The sequence below is a fragment of the Danio rerio genome, chromosome 5, assembly GCF_049306965.1.
Source record: "Danio rerio strain Tuebingen ecotype United States chromosome 5, GRCz12tu, whole genome shotgun sequence".
Taxonomy (NCBI): Eukaryota; Metazoa; Chordata; class Actinopteri; order Cypriniformes; family Danionidae; genus Danio; species Danio rerio.
Window position 1 is genome coordinate 41,860,037 of NC_133180.1, and position 25,794 is coordinate 41,885,830.

At 36.2% G+C, this 25,794-nt stretch overlaps 1 protein-coding gene across 12 annotated transcripts in view; it reads right to left on the bottom strand.

Moving 5' to 3' along the window:
- Window positions 1–1,357: 1,357 nt before the first annotated feature.
- Window positions 1,358–25,794, bottom strand: part of pdzd2 (PDZ domain containing 2) — a 131,887-nt gene continuing 107,450 nt past the window's right edge. For 3 of the 12 annotated variants that reach the window (XM_009301708.5, XM_003198650.7, XM_005165394.6), the window contains 12 exons: window positions 23,850–23,982; window positions 20,308–20,380; window positions 19,765–19,868; window positions 18,907–19,081; window positions 17,960–18,807; window positions 16,627–16,771; window positions 11,250–13,908; window positions 9,187–9,304; window positions 8,696–8,797; window positions 6,698–6,971; window positions 3,764–3,898; window positions 1,358–3,637 (listed from right to left, as the gene is read on the bottom strand). In XM_009301708.5, the coding sequence (XP_009299983.2) occupies window positions 3,471–3,637; window positions 3,764–3,898; window positions 6,698–6,971; window positions 8,696–8,797; window positions 9,187–9,304; window positions 11,250–13,908; window positions 16,627–16,771; window positions 17,960–18,807; window positions 18,907–19,081; window positions 19,765–19,868; window positions 20,308–20,380; window positions 23,850–23,982 (4,933 nt within the window). In that variant the 3' untranslated portion in view covers window positions 1,358–3,470. Of the gene's footprint in view, window positions 3,638–3,763; window positions 3,899–6,697; window positions 6,972–8,695; window positions 8,798–9,186; window positions 9,305–11,249; window positions 13,909–15,739; window positions 15,826–16,626; window positions 16,772–17,959; window positions 18,808–18,906; window positions 19,082–19,764; window positions 19,869–20,307; window positions 20,381–23,849; window positions 23,983–25,794 lie in introns of all 12 variants that reach the window. The other 9 variants (XR_012406204.1, XR_012406205.1, XM_073951252.1 and 6 more) reach the window with 7 other exon arrangements.

The window sequence follows — 25,794 nt, forward strand, 5'->3', positions numbered from 1 at the left end:
CAGTCAGTCAGTTAGTCAGGTGACAGCGGCCTCTGGTGGATTTGCGAAACTAAAAACTGAAGAAGAAAGACTTACCCCCTGGGATGCATTTGGCACTCTCCAGAAATGTTTATAGCGGTACGCTTTCAGAACAAGCCTGGTTTGTTGGGTCAACAGCTGGACTGGATAGAGATGTAAGCAGAAAAGTTAATTTGTGCTGGTCTCACATTAATAATAAGAGATGAAGTGAAACTGAAACAATTATAATGAAAATATTCCAATCAGTCTTATTTAGTGGAATTAATATGACCAGCTTTTTGCACTAAGCTAGATGAATACTTTCTTTAGCCAATGAAAAAATTAGATGAATATTATCAGACAAATAAAAGCCATCACTTAGGTATATTAGTTTTCTCTTTATGGTAAGTTAATAGGAGACTGTTTGTGTAAAACTGCAGCAGCAAGACGAAGCAAGCTGCATGACAAAATGCTCTGAAACATGCTGGTAGGATGTAATACATTGGTCAAAAAATAACTGTAAAACTATTGTAATGCTACAGCAGATTATTTCTCTCTATTTTTTTCTTCTACTTTTTTAGCTTTATTCTCTTCAGTCTTGAAAAATCCATCTCAGTAGATTGTAAGAAGCAATTAGTTTACTTGACTTAACTGTCACCCCCCACTTTTTGAACAGACATAAAAATGACACCTTCAACTTGAATAATTGCTAATGTTCACAACACTTTGGACCATAGCTTTAACCTTTGTCTCATTTTAAAGAAGACAGATGTCAGTTTGTAGCTGATATAAAAGAAAAGTTAATTAAAACAAAGGTTATGTGTCTTTAAGTTTATGAAAATAAAACAATAACTCTATATTTTATTATGTTACATAAAATTTGTATTTTACAAAACCTGTTTTAGCCTAAAATTGCATTGCAAATCTGTTGATAAAAGGTTTGTTTGGGTGCAGTACCAACCATCATCACTAGATAACATTTAGTTTACATTGGTGACCTTATTACATTACACTGGAAACATATATGTGGTTATGTGAACTTACATTGGAATACCTCATATTTCTGTGTATGTTTTGAGGAATATGATATATATATATATATATATATATATTCCTCAAATCATACACAGAAATATGGGGTATTTATATACATTTATACATACATACATATATATATATATATATATATATATATATATATATATGTGTGTGTGTATATATGTGTATGTATGTATATATATATATATATATATATATATATATATATATATATATATATATATATATATATATATATATACACACACACACTGTTACCAAAATGAGATGATACTTACAATATTGAAAAATGAATATTGCATTTACAAAACATCTGATGTCTTTATTCACAAGGGCTGACGGACAACAGAAATATCCATAAATGTTTTTTACATATGCACAAAAGTTAATACACTTGTGCTTAACACCAGCAAAATTAAATTACAATAATATCAGTGGGAACCTCAATATTTACATAGACAATTCAAGTAAAATATAACAACAGCACGGATACATGTTACCAGGCAGACAATACTTTTAAAAGAAAACATATATGAAAATATTCACAGCTCAAAATATCTGATCAAAGTCAAACATAAGCGAAAGACCTGAAATGTCATGAATTTAAAAAATAATATTTGAAGTATGATAAGGCGACGATGATCTTTTCATTGAATTATTGTCTTGTAAATAATAATAATTGAACTGAATTCAAGTATTTAAAGGTGAAGTAAGGGTAAACAATGCTTTTTAACTTGTGCTTCAACCAATGGCTTGAGTTTGTTGTAGAATTTCTTGTTTATTTTGACAAATAACAGGAAATTTGTTCTGAATGTTAGCAAATCTCTTGCTAGTGCCACACAATAGATATTTACATTAGATGTTGCCTACACTGTTGTGGTTTACTGGATTTGAAATGAATGTGGAACCAAGGTGCAGTGGAGGACTGGCCGTCTGTATCTATGATCAGGAGTTTTCCTGGTGGTCAGTATGTTATTTATTTATTTTTTAATTGCAAGGGCATTGCCGACAAAGAGTATGTGTTTGTGTGCATGGAAATGTATTATCCTCCCTCCCTATTAAATTTGATCTAATCCATGTCCTGAAACATCCGTGCCCCCTCTCCTGCTTTCACTTCTTATTCTAACAGATGGAGCGATTTGTTTGTGACTGAATATCTGTTATTATCGACTCAAATGAACCATCGATTTCCTGCGTCTTAATGTGCATATCCACCTTTCTGATCTAAATGGTATGACATTGGTAATATTCACATTGCACATTGAGACGTAGGCGCTGTTATGTTATCAGGCACCCTTATATGTTACTACATAAACAAGCCATTACATCACTTATTGTCTGTCACACCTATTACATGTCTTTCAGTCTCTGCTAATGAGCTGATGATCTGAATCAGCTGTGTTTGGCTAAGGAGACATGGAAAATGTGCGGAGCAGGTGGTCCTCCAGGAACGTGGTTGAGAAACACTAACTTAGCCGAAAATAATAGAAGTTTCTAGCACCGCAGAGTCTTGTTGTCATATTTCATTTACATTGTTTGCTGATTTTATTCAACAATCTATAGCAATAACCTACAATTTAATGCAAGTTAGTGTTACTTTGCTTTATGGTGAATGCAGTAAGTGACTGTATTATCATCAATAATGTTACTTGTTTAGCACAAAAGTTTATAACGTACAAAATCGTGAAAAATGAAATCTTACTTATGAAATGTTGTTTTCTTGTTACTACACCCGTGGCTTTAGTCTTGACTAATGCAGTTGAATGACATTTGTCCTGGGAGCACTGTACAAATGTGGCGGTGGTATTGACGCATGCTCAGGGTCTGTATGTGATATCTAGTGTTTATATCTATGGTGCCACACTAATGACACACTTCACCTTTAAATCAATATAATAAATCAGTACAATCCCTCAAGCAGAACAACAAAAATACTGGTATATTACTATGAAAACGAAAATAGTTTTCAAACATCCATTAAAATGTCATAAGCCTTGCGGAATATCTATGTATCAGATCAGGCAGAGTGAACTCACTCTTTAGTGGTTTGCATGATCACCGTATAATTATATCCGTACATATAAATCAATTTACACAATATCCAAATTAAATTATATTGTACAAGGGATGAAGTTTTTGACAGACAGCTCCTAATTCTTACCATCAGGCTTTACATTTTAAAAAAAGTCATTATTGAGATATAAAGTTGAAAGATATATTACAAAATACCTTAAGCTTGCATATTTGAGTCCAAAAATCTGCAGAAGCCTCGGTTTGTATAAAAATCAATGTGCAACAAATTCTTCATCATAGAGATCCTGTAACAAACACATAAAAGCAATGCAAATTCTCTGTACAACAAGAGTCCACCACAGCTTGGCATCTTACAAACGTGCAAGGCGTGCAGGCAGACATCATACTGAAGTCCTGGGTTTTCTGATCACTAACTGAACCGGACCCTCAGAGACGCTTTTGATGATGTTCCAGGCATCATAGTGCATAAGACCCTGCAAAGACCTGCCGTTGATGGCTAGTAGCTCATCTCCGACATCAATGACCCGGGACTGTTCAGCTGCTCCTCCTGAAAGGTGATAGAAAAACACAGTCTGAGCTTATCCTCCTCATATATCAAGATAAGCTTTCTATACACACAGGCTGGTTGCACTGTGTGTCTCCACCTAGTGGTGTGTTGAAGTCTTGCACTCACCACGGAAAATGCGTTTGATGTAGAGAGGTCGATCTCCATGAGCAGATGCTTTGCCTCCATCTAGACTGAACCCCAGGCCAGCTGTAGTCTTCTGTAACTCCACACTCAAAGCCCCGTCTGGCCCCACTTCCACACCTACATTCAGACAAATAGCCAAAGGTAGTAAAAGGAAGTTGTAGTATTATTTATGCTTATTGCTATATCAGCTTCGTTTGCTATTAGAAGGCAGATATATTTGACAACAAAATGACGTAAATAGAATGCACCAAACATTTTATAAACATTTACTACGAAAAAGATTAAATGATGAAGAACAAAATAAATATAACTTTATAAAAATATTTAAATCTAAGATCTATGTATAATGTAATAAAGTTTTTTGGACCCATAAATACGTCTTAAAAGTTTGTCCTCATAAAAATCTGTTTTATAAAATTAAAAATATAAAGTGCAAAAATTTAAAACTGAAGTACTAAAATTTTATGAAAAAATAAATCTATATTTTTACAGTAGTGTACACCATGAAATACTGGATAGCCTGTTTTGCTATCTACATGTACTTGGGTTAACTTCCTCGCCAGCTTATAACTAACATGCTAGATTATGTGTGCCTGGGCTACCTTGCCAAATGGCTTAACACCAGAGTACTAGCCTATTTGTAAGCTGTGGCTACTTTACAAATTGGCTTAACTCTAGTGAACTAGACAATGTGTGCTTGGGCTAACTTGGCTGACTGGATTAGCACTAGAACTGCACACTATAGAATCTATTTTGACGATCCAGGCGCAAAGTCCAAAGCGCAGGGCACAAAAGCATTAAGGGCGTGTCCGAATCCACTTTTACTATTTTTAGGATGGAAAAATCAGCTCTGCGCCAGAGTTTATGGTCTAACAGGGTTGAACTTATTTTCTTAATGAGTTAGAGGTGTGTTTTGAGAATAAACAATTCTCCGTCTCATCTCCCATTCCCTTTAAAAGTTGCGTCGCACCATAGCGCATTTGCCATTTACGTGGTAGACTTCGTGGAAAAACTGAACACTTCAAAAACAGCTAAGAAAACAGTTAAACAGCATCTGCAGCGCAAGAATGAGAATTAGCCTCCTCATTCTTTACTTTCACTTTCACTCTCGTGGATAAGCAAACGTGTTGTACGTACAGACATTCATTCGCCTACATAATTAATTTCATTTGTTAAGCGCAAAGATTTGTTTCAAAACTATTTTTAAATTCAGTTCTAATTTCCAGCAAACGAATAAATGAACAATAAGTGTGGTCATTTCAGTGCAGTTATTTCTAAATACACATGCTATAACCCATATGGTCGAACTCAACAGGTGGGCAAATCTAAGCTTGTTTTTAATAAAAACAATTATAAATATAAATATGATAAATAATACTGCTAATAATAACATTATACAAAAACAAGTTGTCATAAATAAAAAAAGGTAGTGGAAGAGGTACTGGTTTTAATATTTATGTAGGCTAGAAAATAATATTTTTTTGTATTATTTTATTCCTTTAATTCTGTTTCAATTGTAAAGATATTTGCGTATTGCTGTACATCCTTTGTGTATTAAGCAATGCGTTAGCAAGGCACAAAACAAACGCACTCTGCGCTGGACTTCAGACCTCCTCTCAGCTGAACTATTGAGCAGTCTTTTTTAGTTCCTCAAAATAGCAACGCGCCAGCAATGCGCCTTAACACACCTCCTTTTTTAGACTAGAACGCCTATGGGTTCAAATGCATTTGCTATTTAAACAGCGTGCTGCAAAACGTCAAAATGACTCTTGCGCCGAGCTGAAACTAGTAAACAACAATTGTGTCACGCCTTGTGCCGCATTGCGCCTGGTGTATAATAGAAAATATCCTTGTTACAAACATTATATGAATGTGTTGCAGGCGGAGAGAAAAATAAACCCAGCAACCACATGAGCAAGCCTTTCAGTGTATATGGTCCATGTTCTTGTAGGTAATTTCATAAACAGTTTTAACATGAACACTCGTTGGCATTCACCAAATCAATATATAAATAGACCTGAGGAAAAAAAAAAATCCTAAATGAACAATGTAATCAGGAGCCTAAACATTTATAGTGACTCGTTAAAAGGAACCAAGACGGGTGAAATGGAGATGGTTTTTACTGTATAAAACACACAAGGCTCCACCACCACTGTGCTCCAGAAACGTAGAAACAGAGCAAACCACCACTCAAATGTCATCCCGCTCTCATAGGATAGGAAAGTGTTTCATGTTTCCACAACATAAAAGACATGATCTAAGACCACACCAAGTCCACTCATGTCACACAACACCGAAATGTTGTACAACAGCATGTATTCAAAAGACAATGTGTTAGTAATCTCTGATGCAGCGTGCAGCTGGACTAAACACATTAGCCAAACACACTAGCCAAACACATTAGTATATCTAATGAAAACATTGCCCTTGAAATGTTTAAGCAGCCAAGTATGACATCCGTACACCCTTTTCAATCCCGAAGTTAAACTTAAACCATTGCTTCTGAACATGGATTTAGAAACACAGCTGCTCACTGTATGTTTAAATACATCAATGTTGTACACATGGAGATTTGATTGAAACTTCTGAATTCCCTCTTTAGAAAAAATAAGTAGACCAACAACACATGGATAAAGATAAAATTATTTATCATTATCATTATTAATTATTACTTATTTTCTTAATGTAGTTTTAGCAATGCACTGCAGAATGCTAATGCAAATGATTTTGAGGTATTTAAATGTTAAGGAGCAACCTCATTGGCCACTAAGGCAAAAGCAAGCAATCATGTTGGAAGCAGGTTAAATAGAATTTATCAGGCTATGTGCCCAATATATTTTCATGACAGAACTTTGTATTTATAAAAAACAGGCTATTTGACAGATAACAGCTTCATCCTTTTCATGAGCGACTCACTTGTTTTATGCCCCCTGATGTTTTCTCTAGGACCTGGAGAAGTGCAGACCGCAGTCTGAAGGGAAAGCTCTTGTCTAGGTGATGTTGGTTCAGCGTTCTTGTCTTTTTGGATGATCACTAATGCCTGTTTAGGCAGTCTGGTCTGATGAAGGCAGGACAGCGCCTCTCCGTGTGTGATCCTACTCAGGCTGGTCCCGTTTATTGACAAAATCCTGTCACCCCTGTGAATGGTGCCTTCCACTCCTGCTACCCCTCGAGTAAATACACGATGGACCTGACATAAAAGAAATGTTGAATTTCAGACTAATTGAGTTTGGAAACAAAGTATAATGCTTCATCTTAGTCGATTATTTTAAATACTAGGGGGCTGACAATGTGGTATTAAAAATCTATTGAAGATGGTTGAATTTGAATATGTGCAATTTTAAACATACAAAAGGGTTAAGCATAGCTTTATATTTTGTGCATTAAAAAAATCCCATTCAGGTCAGATAAACTCAGGACCTTCAGGACAAAAATATCCTGAGTACAATAAACTGTTTTAAAAATATAAAACTTTTTGGCACACTTTATTCAGGTTTGGAATGTGGAGCAAAAAATGTTCCCCCCTGCTGGCTGTCTTCGACATTGCAATATTTTATTTATCTGGGATATAATTTTGCAATATACTACATTAATTTTACCAAATGATTAAATAGCACTATTTGGAAAGAATTTATAGTCACACTTTATTTGAACATTTACTTCCTGCTATTAGCAAACTATTAACTATGACTTTTGCTTTAATTAACCAAGTCTAATTTGCTCCTTATTAATAGTTATTAAGGTAGTTTAGGTATTAGCTTAGGGATGTAGAATAAGATCATGCAGAATATTTAGTTTATAACTACTAATAAGTAGTCAATATCTCAATATTCTATATGCAATTATATGTATGCTAATAAGCAATTATTTAATAGTGAGCATTGGTCCCTAAAGTGTTACCAAATGTATTTTTTTATTGACTGGGATGATTCTTTATGGATGTGAATGATGCATAAAATGTAATAAACAAACTACAAGCATAGATAAATGAAACAAAGCAGGGATAAAAGTAAAATAAAAAGTGCACTCTTTGTGGTTTTGTATATGTAAACGTAAAAATTACACTGCAAAGTCTTTATTGTAAAAATAATGCAATAAAATTGTTCTATATTAAACTTACAATTTGCAAAGGGTCTTGGGCCTGAATACTTTAATCTCTCTCAGGCTTTAAAAACATGCAAACCATAAAATGTCACTCTGTTGTGGTTGGACTCTGCGGTGACTCCAAAAATATTGTGTTCTCAATTGTGACTTTTGCTTAAATATAATCCTAACTCAACATTACATATCTATGCAATGTGACTATTGCGGATCCATCCATTGTGATATCCATGCTGAAATTATATATTGTGCAACCCCTATTTTGAACACTTTAATCAATATTACATACTTATGGTACATGCATACCATTATTATAATATTATTATGTAATATTATATTATAATTATGTAATATATATATATATATATATATATATATATACATACATACATACACACACACACACACACACACACACACACACACACACACACACACACACACACACACTGAGAACATTGTATGTGTAAATATTTTTTTTACAATAATAATGCATCAAAATGAATGTTGTTTCTTATCAATTATAAAACATTGTAATAATCCTAAAAAAAGAAAATATTAATTTTTGAGAAAATAAGTGTTTTATTCATATAATTAAAAAAGTCTGTAAATAAATTGTAATTGTAAAGGGTAAAATCTTTCAAATTAATGAATTGTCGTTAGTTATAATCAGGGCTGATGCTGAACAAAAAAAATCTATTTATGTGGAAATAAAATTCAAATTACAATATGACACTTTCATATTTTTTATACTGACATGTTTGTCCTTTATGTGTCTTTGTAAATATATAAGCATTAAGCCAGAGAGCTTACAGTAATAGATTTCTGCTCCAGATCTACTCCTCCAGCAATGCTGAAACCCAGTCCAGCTCCCTGCTCTTTGGTTAAGATCACAAAGTAAACGTCATCTTTAACCTAGATATAAAGATTCATGGAAGACTGGTTAACCTTTTAGAAAAAAGAAGAAATATACACAGGCTACACAGCTATAAATAGGGCCTATGAGAAACAATTATTCTTATGTTAAAATACACTGATAAAAAGTAATATTTTTTTAATAAAATGTTATAAACTTTATAAATAAGTATAAGTCAAAACACAAGCAATTTTGTAATCACTACTGCTATTTCTGAAGCCTTATCTTCACAAAAAACAAATATCTGAACACCAGATGGTCTTTATACCTTATATATTAGTTTTCAAAATAGACATGAAAACAATTTAATATATATTTAAACAAATCATTCGGAATACTTTTTTGGGAACATAAAAAACACAGTGAAGCCTCAGACTTGATAAATTACCTCAGAAGTAGCGTTTGCTTCCTGTATGAGACTTGTCACATCCACTTTGGTTGGGAGGGAACACAGAACATCATTAACTTTGTTTTGGTCCAAAGGAGAAAATTCAAGGTCTTTCAAACTGTTGTGGAAGACAAACAACACCAGATATCAGTTTAATAGCACTTTTCTCCTAGCCAGGAATGTATTAAAATGTTATCAGCTAATAGTTGTTGAAAATATCTTGGGCCTGGTTTTCATCAAGCAGAAAGCCTTTACTGTGTCATAAAATACAGCTCTGGAATAATTACTATGGCATGTGCTAAAATACATAACCCAAACACTGTTTAAAACACCAGTAGAAGTAAAAAGACACATTCTTGAATCAACATCTTTTGTTGATCCTGTAACAATATTCCTTGTCCAAAGATTTTGTCATGACCACTACTCATAAACAAATTCCTAAAACGAATTACCCTTAAATCAGAGGGAAGGTGAACTGAAGGTAAATAAGAGTGATTTATATGCCCCTAACCCTTATTTTACGCATAATCTTAAAATGATTAGTTCACACAAAAATATATATATTTTTTTATAGACATTAGTTCATCTGTGAAACACAAATGGAGATATTTTAGTTCAAATCAGAGACATCTCTCATTCAACATTCAAGTGTAAATGAGCAACCTGACCTGATGCAGAAGACATTGACTAAGTTTAATGGATTGACATTGACTAAGTTTTGATCGATTACATGGACAGCAGTAATCAAATTATTTGCCTAATTAATCTAATTAATCGAATAATAAGACTAAGGTGTTTACATGAGTTACTTTTTGAATGTTCCTTTCATGATCCCGTTTTACATGTAATAGCACATCATTCGATTAACATCATCGCATCATTGCGCTATTTGCATTTCCTCCAAGGTATAATGTAATTTCGGGTGTTTTATTTTAAATTTGTTGACTTTAACTGCAGTTTGGCACTTTCACTTTCATTCACGAACATTTCATGTGCGCCCTCCGTGACAAACCAGATATTGAATGCAACTATGAACTGCTGGAAGTGTTGTTTCAATGGAAGTTCATACACCATGCTGAATGGAAGAAAAAAAAACTCAGCATTTCACGATGCAGGTGTCTTTGGTCTGCACTGACTGGGTAGGTGCAAAGAGTGTCCAACAACCTTGTGTGTGTGTGTGTGTGTGTGTGTGTGTGTGTGCTCTCCTCTCATAAATCTCGGTGAAAAGTCCTCTATGACGATAATAGTTTGACTAAGGTGTTTACATGTCTGTACTGCACTTCAATAATGCGACTAAAATCAGCATACTCCACGTCTTAATTCTATTTCTCTTTAGGTCGATTAATCTGATAAATGTAATCAAAAATAGCTGTTTACATGGTCGACGCTTAATCAGAGTATTGTCTTAATCGAATACAATCTACTTATTGGTGTCCATGTAAACGTAATCATTGACAAACAAAGTTGTTTTTACAGTTTTTTTAACACACAAATGTGTTCTCTGAGCCTTATCTGTTAACAGTGAAACCACTGAAGTCACATGAAAACATTTTATTGTTTCTTTTTAGATTTATTTTTAGCCTTTTTGCCTTTATTAGATAGGACAGTATGGAGTCAGTAAGGCGAAGTGAGAGAGAGAGAGAGAGAGAGGGGGGGGGGGGGGTGTAGGGTTGGGAAATGTCCTTGAGCCGAGATTCGAACTCAGGACGCCCCGATGTGCATATGCACCATATGTCAGCGCGCTAACCACTAGACTATTGCGCCAACATGAAAATATTTCATAAATATTTTTGGTTCCTTTTCTAGACATTTCTGGATCATTGCTGTCCAAGTAGGATGAGGAAGCTCTTAGATTTCATCTAAAATATTTTTGCTTGTGTTACAAAGATGAACAAAGGTCTTATGGGATTGAGGCATGATGGTGAGCAATTTATTAAAAAAAAATAATTTTTGGGTGAACTGACCTTTTAGCATGAACTGCAAAGTTTATAAACTGGTTGATTAAAATGCTATTGCAGGACCAACAAAGTTGAAGATACAGGAATAAGTTTTAATCTCTTTACCTTATAGACCAGCATGAGAGCCCTGTGTCCTGGATTTCATGGTGTTCCCCATTGCTGGTTGATCCAAGCGCCCCGAGATCTACACTGCTCACCCTGGTCACCACAGTGCACTGTGAAGATGGGTCTATGGACCTGCGAGGGTTAATTTCCAACTCTGTCTTAAAGATCACATTTCCAGGGTCACTGGTAAAATCCTCAGTACATAGCTTGTCCAGTTCAGGCATGCTCAGCGCTTTTATCTCTCTTAATTTGGAGCGTGACAGACCCCCATGGGCGCGGGCATTGCGGGAGCGCAGCACTGGAGGTGTGTGTACAGTGGGCTGGTTCTGAGAGGTCTCATTTTTCATCTCCTTCATAACAGTCTCTGTGGTTTGGTTTGATGGAGTTGATTCACAGTTGGTGGCAGTTGAACTGGTGGACCAATTCTGTAGAGATGGAGTTGAGCTCAAATTGTCCACACAAGAGCTGAAACTCCTCCTCAACGAACGGCTGTCTATAGACTGACTGCTAACAGATCCAGCATACCCCGACAGTCTGCGATTTAAAGTTGGCTTAGAGTTAACAGCATAAAAGGGTATGTCTATACACTTTATAACAGATCGATCAAAACTGGCCAGGCTCTCAAAAGACTGAATTCTTTGACGAACTGAGAAAGGGTTTGTGTCTAGAGATCCACCAGCATCTGTAGAGCAGCTTCGGCGGTCTAGTCCTCTTAAATACAGCTTGGATTTGCTTGTTTTGAGATTAGAAGCAGCATCTTTATTAGTTGATTTCCTAAGGAGACTTTCCTCCTGGCCATTGCAAAACACCTTTTCAGCAGTTTCATTTGCCTTATTATCACCATTCTGCTGGGCAGAACTAGATGAAGAGTTGATTGATTCTAATGGGATTGTGTGACTTCCTAAAGAGAAGTCTGAATTTGATTCCTTCCACTTGATAGAATCAACTGACAGTGAAGCTAAGCTTAAATGACTTGCATTCACCACTTCCTTGCGAGGCAGCACAGGTGTAGATGACGAAGACGATGAAAGTCGTACTTCAATGAAAGTTCTTTGAGTGTTGCCAACAGTGACTTCTGGTTTTGAAACCTGCTGCTTCAGATCCAGTGCATCCTCTTTCTTTAACTGTTTGAGTTCTTCTTTGGCAGTGTTGATGGGATTTACCTTAGAATTAGTGGAGACTGTTAATTGATTTTGGTCAGTTTTACAACAAGAAACCCTGCTTTTCTCAGAAGATCTGGTGGATTTAGGGCTACCAGTTGGTGTGGTTCTTTTGGAGTGGAGTTTAGGTGACTGACTTGGGGAGACGAGAGATTTTCTCTGTACTGGACTCTCTGCCCTGGGCGATCTAGACACTGGCTGTTCTTGGTCCTTGCATTTACTTTTAATACTTAGACCCTTGAGTTTAGAGGATGTGTTTGACTTTTTATCATCCACTTTGAGTCTACCTCTCAGCAGGGGTGAGACAGGGGAGTCATTAGATGATTTAGTTCCCAAAGATCTCACAGATGTAGCAGATTTACTCTGGTTCTGAGAAAACGTGGATTTCAAGTCCAGCGTGGAAAGAACTTTTTCTTTCTCTTTTGAAGCAAGTGCAAGAGAGGCCTGCCCACTACTTTTGCCATTGGCATAATGTGATGCATTGGGCTCTGACACAGTCAATTTCAGTGGCGCTTGCCCAGTGTTGAGTTTTTCTGCAGATCGAGATGCTTCAGAGAGCAGCCTAGCTGTCCTGTCTTGACTTCTTGGTGTGACGTGGCAGTTGTTTTGAGTAACAGGGGTATCTGTTGGTGTTTGACAGGTTTGAAAAGATTTTGACATAGTTTCACATTTTTCATCATCGCTGCAGTTTGACTGTGTTGTTTTAGCATGTCCATTTTTCCCATTTAAAAGATCTTTGCCTGAATCTTCATGACAAATGGGATCTTGTGGATCTCTGTCTTGTGCTGAGACTGATGAAGGCTTGTGGAGATCTGTACTAGTCAATAATTTTGCTCCTGGCTGATCAACAGATTGCCTAGTGGCACAGCCATTTCCATCTGGCAGAGAACTTCCCTCTGATTGGCTGAATGCAGACTGACTGACAGTGCTGAAGCAAAGCTCAACTTCTTCTTCATCTGTGTCGGTGTCACGAGGACCCTCACTATGACCTTGAGACTTTTCTATTTTTACAGCGCTGTCTGTGGAGTCACTCTCAGAGTCACTATCCACCATACTGTACATACTAGGTTTATGTCCATCTCCTTTCTGTAATGGGACAATGCTCTCTCCCAGATTACTAAAGTTCCTTGAGTAACTATTTAAAAAGGTCTTTCCTAGAGGAAAATGGCAAGTACCGTTTCCCATATCTAATGCAGAAAAATCCAGAGGGTTTGGTTGTGATGGGGCTCCAGTTCCTCGGTCATCTTCTTTACTGTACTCTTCCGCACTTTGGTCTTTCACTTCGCTTTCTGCTGAGTTCAGTTCACTTACGACATCATCAATATTAGTGACAGGCATGCTGTGTGTTGTTACTGCCTGTTTCGCGTTTGCATTTTCTGATGAAGGGATTTGAGTTGTGTCCGTATGATTCCTTTCTTCTGGTGAAGCTCTAGATGCCTCCAGTTTAGATGAGCTCTCACAGCCAGAGGACATAATCAGGCTAGAAAGTCGATCTACAGCTGTGAATGTGAACAAAAATACAACATAGTTGCATATTATACAAATATTTGTAAATTATACAACACAGTTCAACATATATGCCAATTTTCATATCAATGACACACTGTAAAACCCAACAGTCAACTTTATCAAATGAAATGAGTGTAGTTAACTCACAATTTAGTGAAAGTTAATTTTACTCATATGAAGAGTTTTGAACTCAGCGTTGAAGGTAACAAGTAAATTAAATACCTCATTACTTCAACTTAAATGGAGTAAGTTCACAGTACTTTTATAGATTCCTTTTTTTCAACTCAAATGGTTTGTAGCAATCGGTTTCCTCAAACGGTTTGATTTGCCTTAACTTATTGGGTTTTACAGTTCTCGTTTGGTTTCGGTTCTCTTTATTTATTGTGTTTTACTGTGCTCAAATTGGTTCATTTACTCAAATGGATTAAGTTCACAGTACTCATTAGGATTAGTTTTTTAACTTAATTGGTTTGTTGCAATCGGTTCCTCAAATGGTTTGAGTTACCTTAACTTTTAGTGCAGGTAATTTAACAGCAAAACAGTACTGCTGAACATGATGAATTTGATGACCATACAAGTGCACTACTGTGGTCTGCTAGACAGGTTGCCTGCTTTAGAAATCAACATTCCACTGGGAAACTATTCAGACTGAGCAAAATATTCCATTCTCACTCAAGTATGTGTATCGAATTATGCTAAAAACAACAGAGCCATCCACCTGCAGTCCATTTCATTGTCTGATATTTCACAGATTCAAAAATACTGTTCTGAATGTGTTGTTATTGAGTCTTATTTGAATCCAGAATTGTATTATTAAACACAGTTAGAACATTTAAGCCACAGCTAAAAGTACCAAAGGCAATCCAAACAGAAAGAATTGTTGAATTGTTTGAGATCATGCAAAACTGATATCCTCATGGCATGTTTTTAGTGGCATTATTATGTTTTAGCTGAAGCAGACATCTTTGAATATTGCTTTTTACAATTAAACCGAAAAGTGCAATGTATACAAATTCCCCTGAACATGTCATGCATTGGCAGAGCGTTTCACTGTGAGTAACTGAAATATGGTTAGTGTAGGAAGTATAAGTGTGTGTTGCTCATGTTTACATAAATGTACATTTCAAGAGTTCACACTCAGAGGTTGCTTGGCACTATTAGCAGTTTGGTATGCTATCCCGGGAGAGAACCCTGAGCTCAGAGATAATTAAGCCCAGGGCTCCCGCCAGGTCAATAAGTATGTAAGTTTATCCGAGATCAGGTAGGTCTCGAGAGCTCCCCCTGATAAAAGGAGGAAAAGGAGAAGATAGGGTGAAAGGGGGGATTCTTCCAAAACGAAGATAAGGCAGTAGGGTGAAATCGGTTTATTTATTGTAGGCTTGGATCAATCTGATTGAATTATTGCTGATTAAAGTTGAGAGACCAGCTGCGATCAATCATATCATGTGCTACTCTCGAAATTAGCTTGAAAAGTTCACAAAGATTTGATCTATCATATATAATGAACATGAAGGATCACATTTAAACAAGGTGACGGCAGGAAGACAGACAAGACAGACACAACAAATAAATGAATTAACTACTGTATATAAAAGTCATTTATTGAGGCTATTGCTCTGCATGATGAAATCTACAAATACCAAATGCTTTCAGATCAACTGAACAAAAGGACCATTTATGAATAGATTATTTCTTTGAATTTACATGTCAGAGCAATAACACCAAATCTAGATTCTACTTGACTAAAGGCCTCTAGGAAGCATTAGCGCTGTTACTCTACACATCTATAGTGGCTACGGTAGTAAAGTAATCAATAGTCACCATTGACAAATAGCCAGCAGCGTGCAGTTCCCTTTGAGCTGGTGAAGGGTACTGCCAGAAAGGGGAAGTCTGTAGTACTCCTATCTCTTTAAGGCAGCATGGGAAAAGACAGACTTATCTCTTTATTGCAGTGGCAACTCTACCTGTGCTAACAGTCTCTTGTGAAAGATAGAAAGGCCTGTTTATCCCACTAAATTGTGCTACACTGTTGATCAAATTTAGGAAAAGCTCTGAATCTGCTAGAGAACCACAGTTTGCAGGAGGGGAGGAGGGGATGTGGACAAAACTTTATAAAGCCATCTAGTGCAGTATGTTACTATACACAGCACAGCACTACAACTGATCATTGCAAATTCACATGTTGATATTGTTGAGTAGTTTGAGAGTGTTGCATAGGTTTGATTGGATTAGGGAAAATAGCTTTTAAGGTCATAATACCATGTTTTGAAGAACTGTTCCAAAAGATTTTTCAAGCCAATTACAAAGACTGACTATTCAATTCCAATAAAAGGAGACAACAATGATGCAAAAGTATCACAAAAGCTGTCCGTATGACCAGTGCACTATACAAAGTAATTTCTTTGTGTGGAAGGTCATATTGGACCAGTTTTAGGATTCTGTTTGTGTTTTATGGTGGTGAATTTGTGTTCTTTTTGTGTAAATGCATGGGAAAGAGTGACTTTAAAAATATCCTTGTGTGTATCTAGCAAATAAAGGAAATACTTTGAGTTTGGGAGAACATGTGGTAAGTGAATACTGAGAGTTTTCATTTCTACTATCCTCTGGATCCTCCTTCTTTTGAAACATTAACATGAGAAAGATCCATGACCAAAGCTATTATCAAATAAATTCCAAGAAGAGTAACTGAAATGCTGGCTGATACTCACCTGAGACAGGTTTCTTAATCTCTAAGGTCAATGTGATTGGCAGGTTGTGCATGAGGTCACAGATCTCCTGATAGGAGGATGTGCACACAGGGGTGTCACCAATTGTTACAATCTCGTCGCCAAAGCTCATCTTCCCTGAGGCTTCCTGGTAACCAGATAGGAAGAAAATTGGTGAGATATATTTCTCAGATTTATTTCAGATATTTCTCATCCATGCCTTTAAGCAAAGCTGGGTGTATTTTGATACTTGCACCAGCAGAGAGGAATTGCACTTAACAGTTACGGTACCCTAAAATGTCCATTAAAAACTATTTTAGAACTTTTAAGAAATTAATACTTTAATGAAATACTACCCCAACTCCTTGTAAACTCTTGCCACTAAGCAAGTGTTTAGGGATAAACAGAGGCAAAGAGTCTAACAAAATAAATACTATAGATATAGCTTGCTATTATCTGTTAATCCAAATGTCAGTCATAAAACCTCTAATAGGATTTTCCCCCCTTAAATAAATAATTAAAAGTAATGAATAGACAAATATTATTCAGTTTATAAATGATGAAATAATTGCAGTTTATAATTCTTGCAAAAGGTCTAACACAGTTCAGAGGTGGTGTAAATGCAATCCAAAAAATTTAACTGTAATTACAAAATGGCAAAGCTACTACAAAATTTTGTACAATGATATTTCATTAATATTTAATAAAATGCAATTGACAAAAATCTTAAATAAACATTTTAATGTTTATTAGGTGTTTTCAAATAAACAGCCAACAGTAATCGAGTTGAAGTCAAAATTATTAGCCACGGTTTTATTTTTTTTCTTTTAAAAATATTTCCCTAATTATGTTTACAGGGCATCGAAACTTTCACAGTATGTCTGATAATATTTTTTCTTCTGGAGAAAGTCTTACTTGTTTTTTTTTTGGCTAGAATAAAAGCAGTTATTATTTCATTAAACACCATTTAAAGGACAATATTATTAGCCTCTTTAAGCAAATCTTTTTTTCAATAGTCTACAGAACAAACCATCGTTATACAATGTGTTTTAGAGCTGAACCACTGAAGTCACATGGAATGTTAAGTTTTTGGCTCCTTTTCGAGAAAATTGCTGTCTATAGAGAATTAGGGAATTCTCAGATATCATCTTAAATGTCTTAATCTGTGTTCTAAAGATAAATGAAGGTCTCAGGGAGTTGGAATGACATGAGGGCGAGTAATTTCTAACAGAATTATCATTTTTGGGTAAAATAATCCGTTAACACCATGTGTAAACGGCACTGGATGCAGCCTCGGTTGTTAATAAATCAAATCCCACCCCAAATTCCAACCTACCCTTTCAGCTACACCTCCTGGTCTCAGTCCAGTGACCAACACTTTAAGCGGAGCAGACTTAATCTCCAGATCCAGACCAAAAGACTCTGTCTCACCGCGCTGGAGCACTATTGTCTCAATGGTACAGACCCCTGCAAGCTCACTAGATTCCCCTTTCTTGCAGTGCATCATTCTGCAGGGTGGCCGTGTGCAGTTTTGTGTAACCTGAGCAGGGTTTGCTGGGAATAAAGCTGGATCTTCACCCTTGGTTCTTTGTGGAGGGTTTGGACACTCAATGCTCATCATGCTCTTGACACGAGTCACAGCTTTGTGCTCCAGCTTGGGTGAGCGTTTCACCTCCTGCCCTTCTCGATGGGGCTCTTTTTTCACCCCCAGGTTTGTGGCTTCGACACAGTGAATGGGCATGAAGGGAGATTCGGCAGATGACAGACCGGTAGTTCCTTCCTCAGATTCAATGGAGCTGCCATAGAAAGGAGTAGTCGGCTCACTGCTGATCTGTCTGTGGCTCTCACTGCCGTCCTGGCTTTCATCGTCCACCTCTAGAGATGATGTGGCTATAACAATACCAGAATCCTCCTCTTGGTGCTGGTGGCCGTCTGAGACCCCACGGAGAAGGCGACGGAAGGGGCCGTTGTCGTCTTCAAGTCCGGTCTCGTCATCGCTGGGCTCGTCCTCATAGCAGATAACCCGCCGCTGGCGAAGAAGTGGGCTGCGAACAGAGCTCGGACTGCTTCCCACACTGGCCTGCTGGGCTGTTTCTGCAGTACGACCAGTGCCACCTGAGGCTTTACAACATTCAGGGGTTGTGGGACTACTGCCTGAACCTCTATAGGAACCATCACGGTAGACTATAAGAGAAGAGGACAGAAAAACTGTGACTGTGACGAACTGCATTAAATCTATACAATGAGAGAATGAATGTGACACTTTAGGTTCAGAAATGCTACCATGCGGCTGAGGTGCTGCTGATTCCTCCATGGACGTATTGCAGCTCCTGCTACTGTGCAGCATGTCGTCATCACTGGACCCCATTGCCATGGTCTCCGAGAGGGAAGACTGGCTGGGTACATCGTGAACCGAGAAATACTGAGAGAGCTCTGCCTCTGAACTCAATGAGCCTTGCTGCAGGGACAGATGGAGACATGAAATCAAATCTTTGGGGAAATCAAATTTAAAGTTTAATCTCCACTTAGTTTAAAGATTTAGAAGAGTTTTAGGTAAGGTTTTGAGTTGTCAGGGTACCACCCTGCAAAAGAGTAGGGTGACAGCTTTATATATGCATTTGTTGTTTCACGCAGTGATCTATAATTGTGCTAATGCTATTCAGAGATCAGTCTGAGTCAAAATTGAGGATTAATAAAGTACCAGTTGCTATTAAACATTAATTATACAGGACTTTGATTGTCCAAATGAGAAGACTAAGATTAGTTGACTACAAGAGTAATTTGTGTTCTAGACAAGTTTAATTCCCAAAGCAATTCAAATGAAAGTGATTTAGTATTATTGGTTCAAAGTCATTTTGGTCTTTGGTTCCATTTGACTAAATTAAGTTCAAAAAACGCCATTCAAATAAAGGGAAATTTGTGTCAAATCATTATTAAATTACGTTACACCAATGATTTTTTTGAGAGTGCACTACAATACAAACAAAAGTACACAAAAAAAAAATCACCACATTAGATACAAAATGACAGCAAACCTTGACAGCAAGTTTCAGCTGGAGTCATTTGCTTTTCATTAATGTTTGATAAAGTTTATTATCTCTGACAAGCTCAGCTCTCAGTAGACAAAAGCCTCTAGTTTACCCTGCTGGCTGGCTCTAGGAATCGCTTCATGGTCCAGCTGAGAGCAGGATTACCCTCGCCCTGCTTGACTTTGACTGTGGGAGATGGACTCTTGGACGGCAGGCCTGTGAAGAAGAGCACAAAGGAAAATGATGTTCAATTTTCTTCTGCTTGGAAAGGATCGGAGTTACAAATCACTGTGTTCTGGGTATCTAATAATCTCCAGCTACATCAGAACGTCAAAACTAATATTTGAAAACTGAACATGAAGTCCAAAACACCATAAAATTAGAAGCCCTTGATATGTATAGTTAGATAGAAATGACGATGGCTGTCCAGCAATTTTCAATGCATCTTTTTTGTGTTGAACCGAAAGATAAAACTCATGAAGGTTTGGAATGTGTAAGGGTAGTAAATTGTGCCATAAAGGATTTCCTTTTGGGGTGAACAATCCTTTTAAAAATAAACATATTTTAAGGAAAAATCTATAAACTAAGCTATAATGCTTTAAAACCCCTAAGAAGCAGTAACCATAATAAGACCAAGACAAAACATGCAATTTACCGAGTGTGTGAGAAGAATGACTATCTCGATGTGTGGAACGAGTGATCACTTCATCCATCTCCTGTTCAGACACCTAAAGGTGAGAGAGGATCATTCATTAAATAAAATACTCAGCCCCTCAATCCCATGGTGTACGAACAACACTACAATATTCTGAGCTTAATATAGCTTAATATGATACAAATATCATGGAGAACACATTAATCCTTTGTCTATCTTAAATAACAAAATACATTTTCTAAACACAAGGTGGCACTATGATTCAAGAAGAATTATCTGCGTCATAAATCTGCCTAATTAAACTCAAAATAAACCTAATGCATGCATTGACTGTAAGTCAATTCCATCTCAATAACACTATTTGAAAATTTTCAAATAATAACAAAAACAATTAAAACAAATTAAAATAAAAACACAAATGATTATAATTTTACATTTTACATCAAAAATCAATAATTACATTTCAACTAGTAAACTCTTTGCCCTAGTTGTTTGACAGGCACTCTTTGAAAACTAATTCCCTATTTGTGTTTGAAAAATCTGTACGGTATAAAGTAAGATCAGATTGCACCAGATCTATTTCAGTTGACTTTTATTGTTTACTTCAATCCCAGCCTTTCTCAGCTGAAAAGAAACAATAAAACATCAAATAATAGAAGAACCACAAAAACATCCTGAGCACAAAAAAGGAAGCTTCACACTACATGCACCTGTCACAAACATGTTTAAAACAGTTATCTTTAACAAAAACTACACCCAGACTCCACTCAAATCTAGGAACATATGACTCACAAGCAGAAAAAAAAAAAAAGATTTACAGTGCAAATCCAACCAGTTGTTTGGTAAACAAGGCTGCAGCATATCTTTCATAAATCAGCCATTAAATGACTTATATATAACTTTACAAATTGCATTGTGCATAAATCCTCTAAATATTAGCATATTATTCAATAAAATCTGAATTTACATACTTTATTTACTCATTATTTACATGAGTATTTTAATAGATTGACTTGTGGACTCAAACATCTGCAGTTTCTGTAAAATTTGGATTATATTTACAATATTTCACAAATGCTGTTTAATGGAGAGAATATTATTAACGCATTTAAACTACTAACTACACCTTGCTAGTGCCGGGTTGGACCCCCATTTGCCATATATGCCTTAATTCTTCGTGGCATAGATTCAACAAGGTACTGGAAATATTTCTTACAGATTTTGCTCCATATTGACGAGATAGACTGCAAATTTTAGATGGTAGATTTAACTACCTTAGAGTTAAAATTAACACTCCCTCAGAGTTTATATGGGAACCACTATAAAAGTGTTATCATCATCAACACTGAGAGAGTGTTAAGTAGCAAACTCTTATAGTGCAAAATATCGGTTCAATTTACAAAAAAAAAAAAAAAACCACCAGCTGTGGTTGCCAGAGTTTTTCGGTGAAAAATATGGAAGTTTTATAGAAATGTATTAATTTGTGGAAAATAACCGTATTTCATGAACTGATGCAATGTTCAGTTTACAAAATCATAGCTTAGTGCACAAAAATGTAAAGTCATTAGATGCAATGATGTGTTCATGTGTGATTGCAATTAACGAACAGATTTTCACTGCATTAGTAACTACACAGTTACCTTTAAACAAAAGAAGATGCAGCATAACATCAAATACCCTCAGTTCATCTTGGACTTGAACACAGACACTACTATCCTCCACAATGGTGACACAAAAAACGTTTTTCCTTTTTTAATTTTACGGAAAAATACCGGCAGCTGTGGTTGCCAGTAATCTGCTGTTTTTAACATTTTACATTCATAAATTCAGATTACAGTATATTTCTGTTAAAAACACATTCCACAGTCTGTATTTTTTATCGAACTATAGCATCACACAGTTGCTGCAGATTCTCAGCTGCACATTCATGATGCAAATCCCCTGTTCCATCACATCTCAAAGGTGCTCTATTAGATGAAGATCTGGTGACTGTTGAGGCCATTTGAGTACAGTGAACTCATAGTCATATTCAAGAAACCAGTCTGAGATGATTTGCGCTTTATGACATGGCGCGTTATCTTGCTGGAAGTAGCCATCAAAAGATTGGTACACTGTGGTCATAAAGGGATAGACACCAAGTCCTATGCCAAAAAATATCCCCCACACCATTAAACCACCACCACTTGTTGATACAAGACAGGATGGATCCATGCTTTCATGTTGTTGAAACAAGATTCTGACCCTACTATCTGAATATGGCAGCACAAATCAAGACTCATCAGACCAGGCAACGTTTTTCCAATCTTCTATTGTCCAATCTTGGTGACCCTGTGCGAATTGGAGCCTCAGTTTCCTGTTCTTAGCTGACAGGAATGGCACCCAGTGTGATCTTCTGCTGCTGTAGCCCATCTGCCTCAAGGTTCAACATGTTGTGTGTTCAGAGATGCTCTTCTGCATACCTCAGCTGTAGCGAGTGGTTATTTGAGGTACTGTTGCCTTACTATCAGCTTGAACCAGTCTGGCCATTCTCCTCTGATCTCTGGCATCAACAAGGCATTTGCGCCCACAGAACTGCTGCTCACTGGATGTTTTCTCTTTTTCCAAATATTCTCTGTAAACCCTAGAGATGGCTGTGCGTAAAAATCTCAGTAGATAAGCAGTTTCTGAAATACTCAGACCAGTATTTCATTATACACATTATAAATAGATATAATAGATAGATATTATAAATGTACCCAATATAGTGGTCGCTGAGTGTATAAGCGATTTAGGTTAATAAGGCAAAAAATATCATAGGAAACACAGTGAAACCCTCCTTGCTCTATTAAACAACACTTGTGAAATGTTTGAAAAGGAATTCAAATTTCACAGGAGGGATAATAATTTTTCCCTCAACTGTATAAGTAGACATACGGTCAGTACCTCAGTGTGAAAGACTAACATTCTCATGTCACATGCTAAGTGTGAGGCTAGTCCTAACATCGTTCTGCTCACATTAGTGCAGGCTCTCATTTCTCAGGCCAAGTGAACAGTCAGCATATTCTAACCACCAAAACCTCCCGCTGTACCCCACCCTGGTGCACATTTCTCAACATCTTGAATCACTAGGTGGATGGAAACCAAGTTGCTCGAGCAGAAGGGGGAGAGGAATGTTGTTTACTTTTTTGTCGGGCTTCAATGATTCATGCTAGGAGCAAATTACAGCTTAACAGGTGGATGGTTATTTTTTTTTATTTCCACTTGCAGCAGTCTGTCAGAGGAAGGGCCCTTGTGACTGCAAGAGTGTGACCACATCACCACACTCATAGATGCGGTCTATTTATTCATAAATGAAAACAAGTTCAGAAACTAGAGGGCGTTTGTGTTGCTTTATTAATATTTTCTATGGGCATCAAATATTTACTTCATTTGACCCTAAAGAATCTGTACCCTTTGAACAAGACTATTAATTAGGGTAAGTTTGCAAGCTTGTTAATCTGAGTAAGATTGTATATGCAGTCATTTTTTGAGGAGATGCCATAGTGTCTGTGTTTGGCTCTTACTTTAGGGTTTGGATGGCGGCTGATGATAAGGCTGACCGGGCCTGGTCCACATTCACTCAGGATGGCATAGGCTTCACTTAATGCCGCGTGTCTCAGGCTCACAGAATCCACTTCTAGAAGCTGGTCTCCTCGGCTAATGCATAACATACACTGATTAGTCACTTTAATCAAAGATTTGATCAAAAATATAAACAGTCTCCTTCATAAAAGAGTACAAAACCTAAATATCTCTCTTTCAAAAGGGAGCTATTATGCAAAAATCACTTTTATAAGGGGCTGGCTTAACATAGTTGTGTTGCAACAGTGTGTGAATTTGAGCAGCTTCTCATAGTAAAAAATTATTTATTTTATTTTTTATAATCACTCTTGATAAAAACAGAAACACTTTGAATTACTTTCCCCCTTTGTACGTGTCATCAGAGGGAGAAAGCCCCGCCCATTAGTGACAATCTCTCCCTCATTGGCTAAGAATGTTAGTCATTTTGTATCCGCCATTATGCTTATACACAGGCATTTGTAGCTCCGCCCTTTTTTGAGAACAGCACAATCTCATTTAAATTTAAAGCAACAGTCACCAAAATGTGTTTAAACATTAGATGAGTTAGTACCAAAGCCAAAACTAGTTTGGCAAAATAACAATATCACAGAGAAAAAGGATGTACACAACAATGAATGTGTTAGGGAATAATATTAGATTAAATCCTAATAGGAAAATTAAAGAGAGCCAAAAAAATATAACATTTATGTAAGATGTTTGTATAAGATGTTTGGTAATAACACTCTTATTTTAATCAATATAACTGTTTATTGAATCTGTTTTGTTTAAACGCACCAACATATATTTCCGATGTTCAATGAGAAATGGATGAAAATCTTATTTTTCAAATTGGATGTACTCATTCATGCAGTGCACTGTACATTTATAGCTTGGGGCTGCTGAATGCCTGATTCTGGTTGGATTATACACCTTCTACGGTGTTTATTTTTCAGGAATTGCACTGCTAAAGAAGACTGATTTTGAAAGTATTAGTTTCATATCACTTCTCCAAATTATTATAGTCATTACAGCCCATAACAGCAAGAGATTCAAAACCCACATTGATTAACTGACTTGAGTTCACTGAATTAAACCCAAGGTAATGGGTAAATGAATATTAGCAATTTGAGGGACCATTATTTTAGAATAAATCTACTCCACACAAAGGAATATTATCAAGCTGAGGGTGCATTATTTTAGAATAATTCAACAGCTTGTCATTAATTATTCCTTAAACAGGCAAGCTAAATGCAATTTTATAGTAGAAAAAATAGAAACCATTAGAGTTTCATATCACTTCTACAAATTATTATATAATTTCAAACGCAATTACAGCCTACAACAGCAATATAATTAAAACTCACATTGATTAACGGACTTAAGGTCATTAAATTACGAAACTTTTTTTGTTTGTCTATTTTTTATGGGACAAAGGTATGATTACATAACAGTACATTAACAGCTGAACAATTTTGCAGTATTTATTTGTTTAATAAATAAATGTATTAACATATTAAAACTCTAACACCAAAAATAAGCATTTAACTGATAAAAAGTGACCAAAATCTGTAAATTGCTAAAAATTTTTGCTTTTCAAATAAATAAAGGAATTTCTGAAAGAAAGTAAGTAAAAAAAAAAAAAAAAACTCAGAAGCACAAATGTTTTTGGAGCACCAAGCTAGTATATTAGTATATTAGAATAATATGAAATAATATGGAATAATGTGGCATTCTGAAGAATCATATCACAATGAACACACACACACACACACACACACACACACACACACACACACACACACTCACACATATATATATATATATATATATATATATATATATTATACTATTCTTTTTTTTTTTTTTACCAATTAAATGCAGCTTTGGCGAGCATTATGGAATATACCG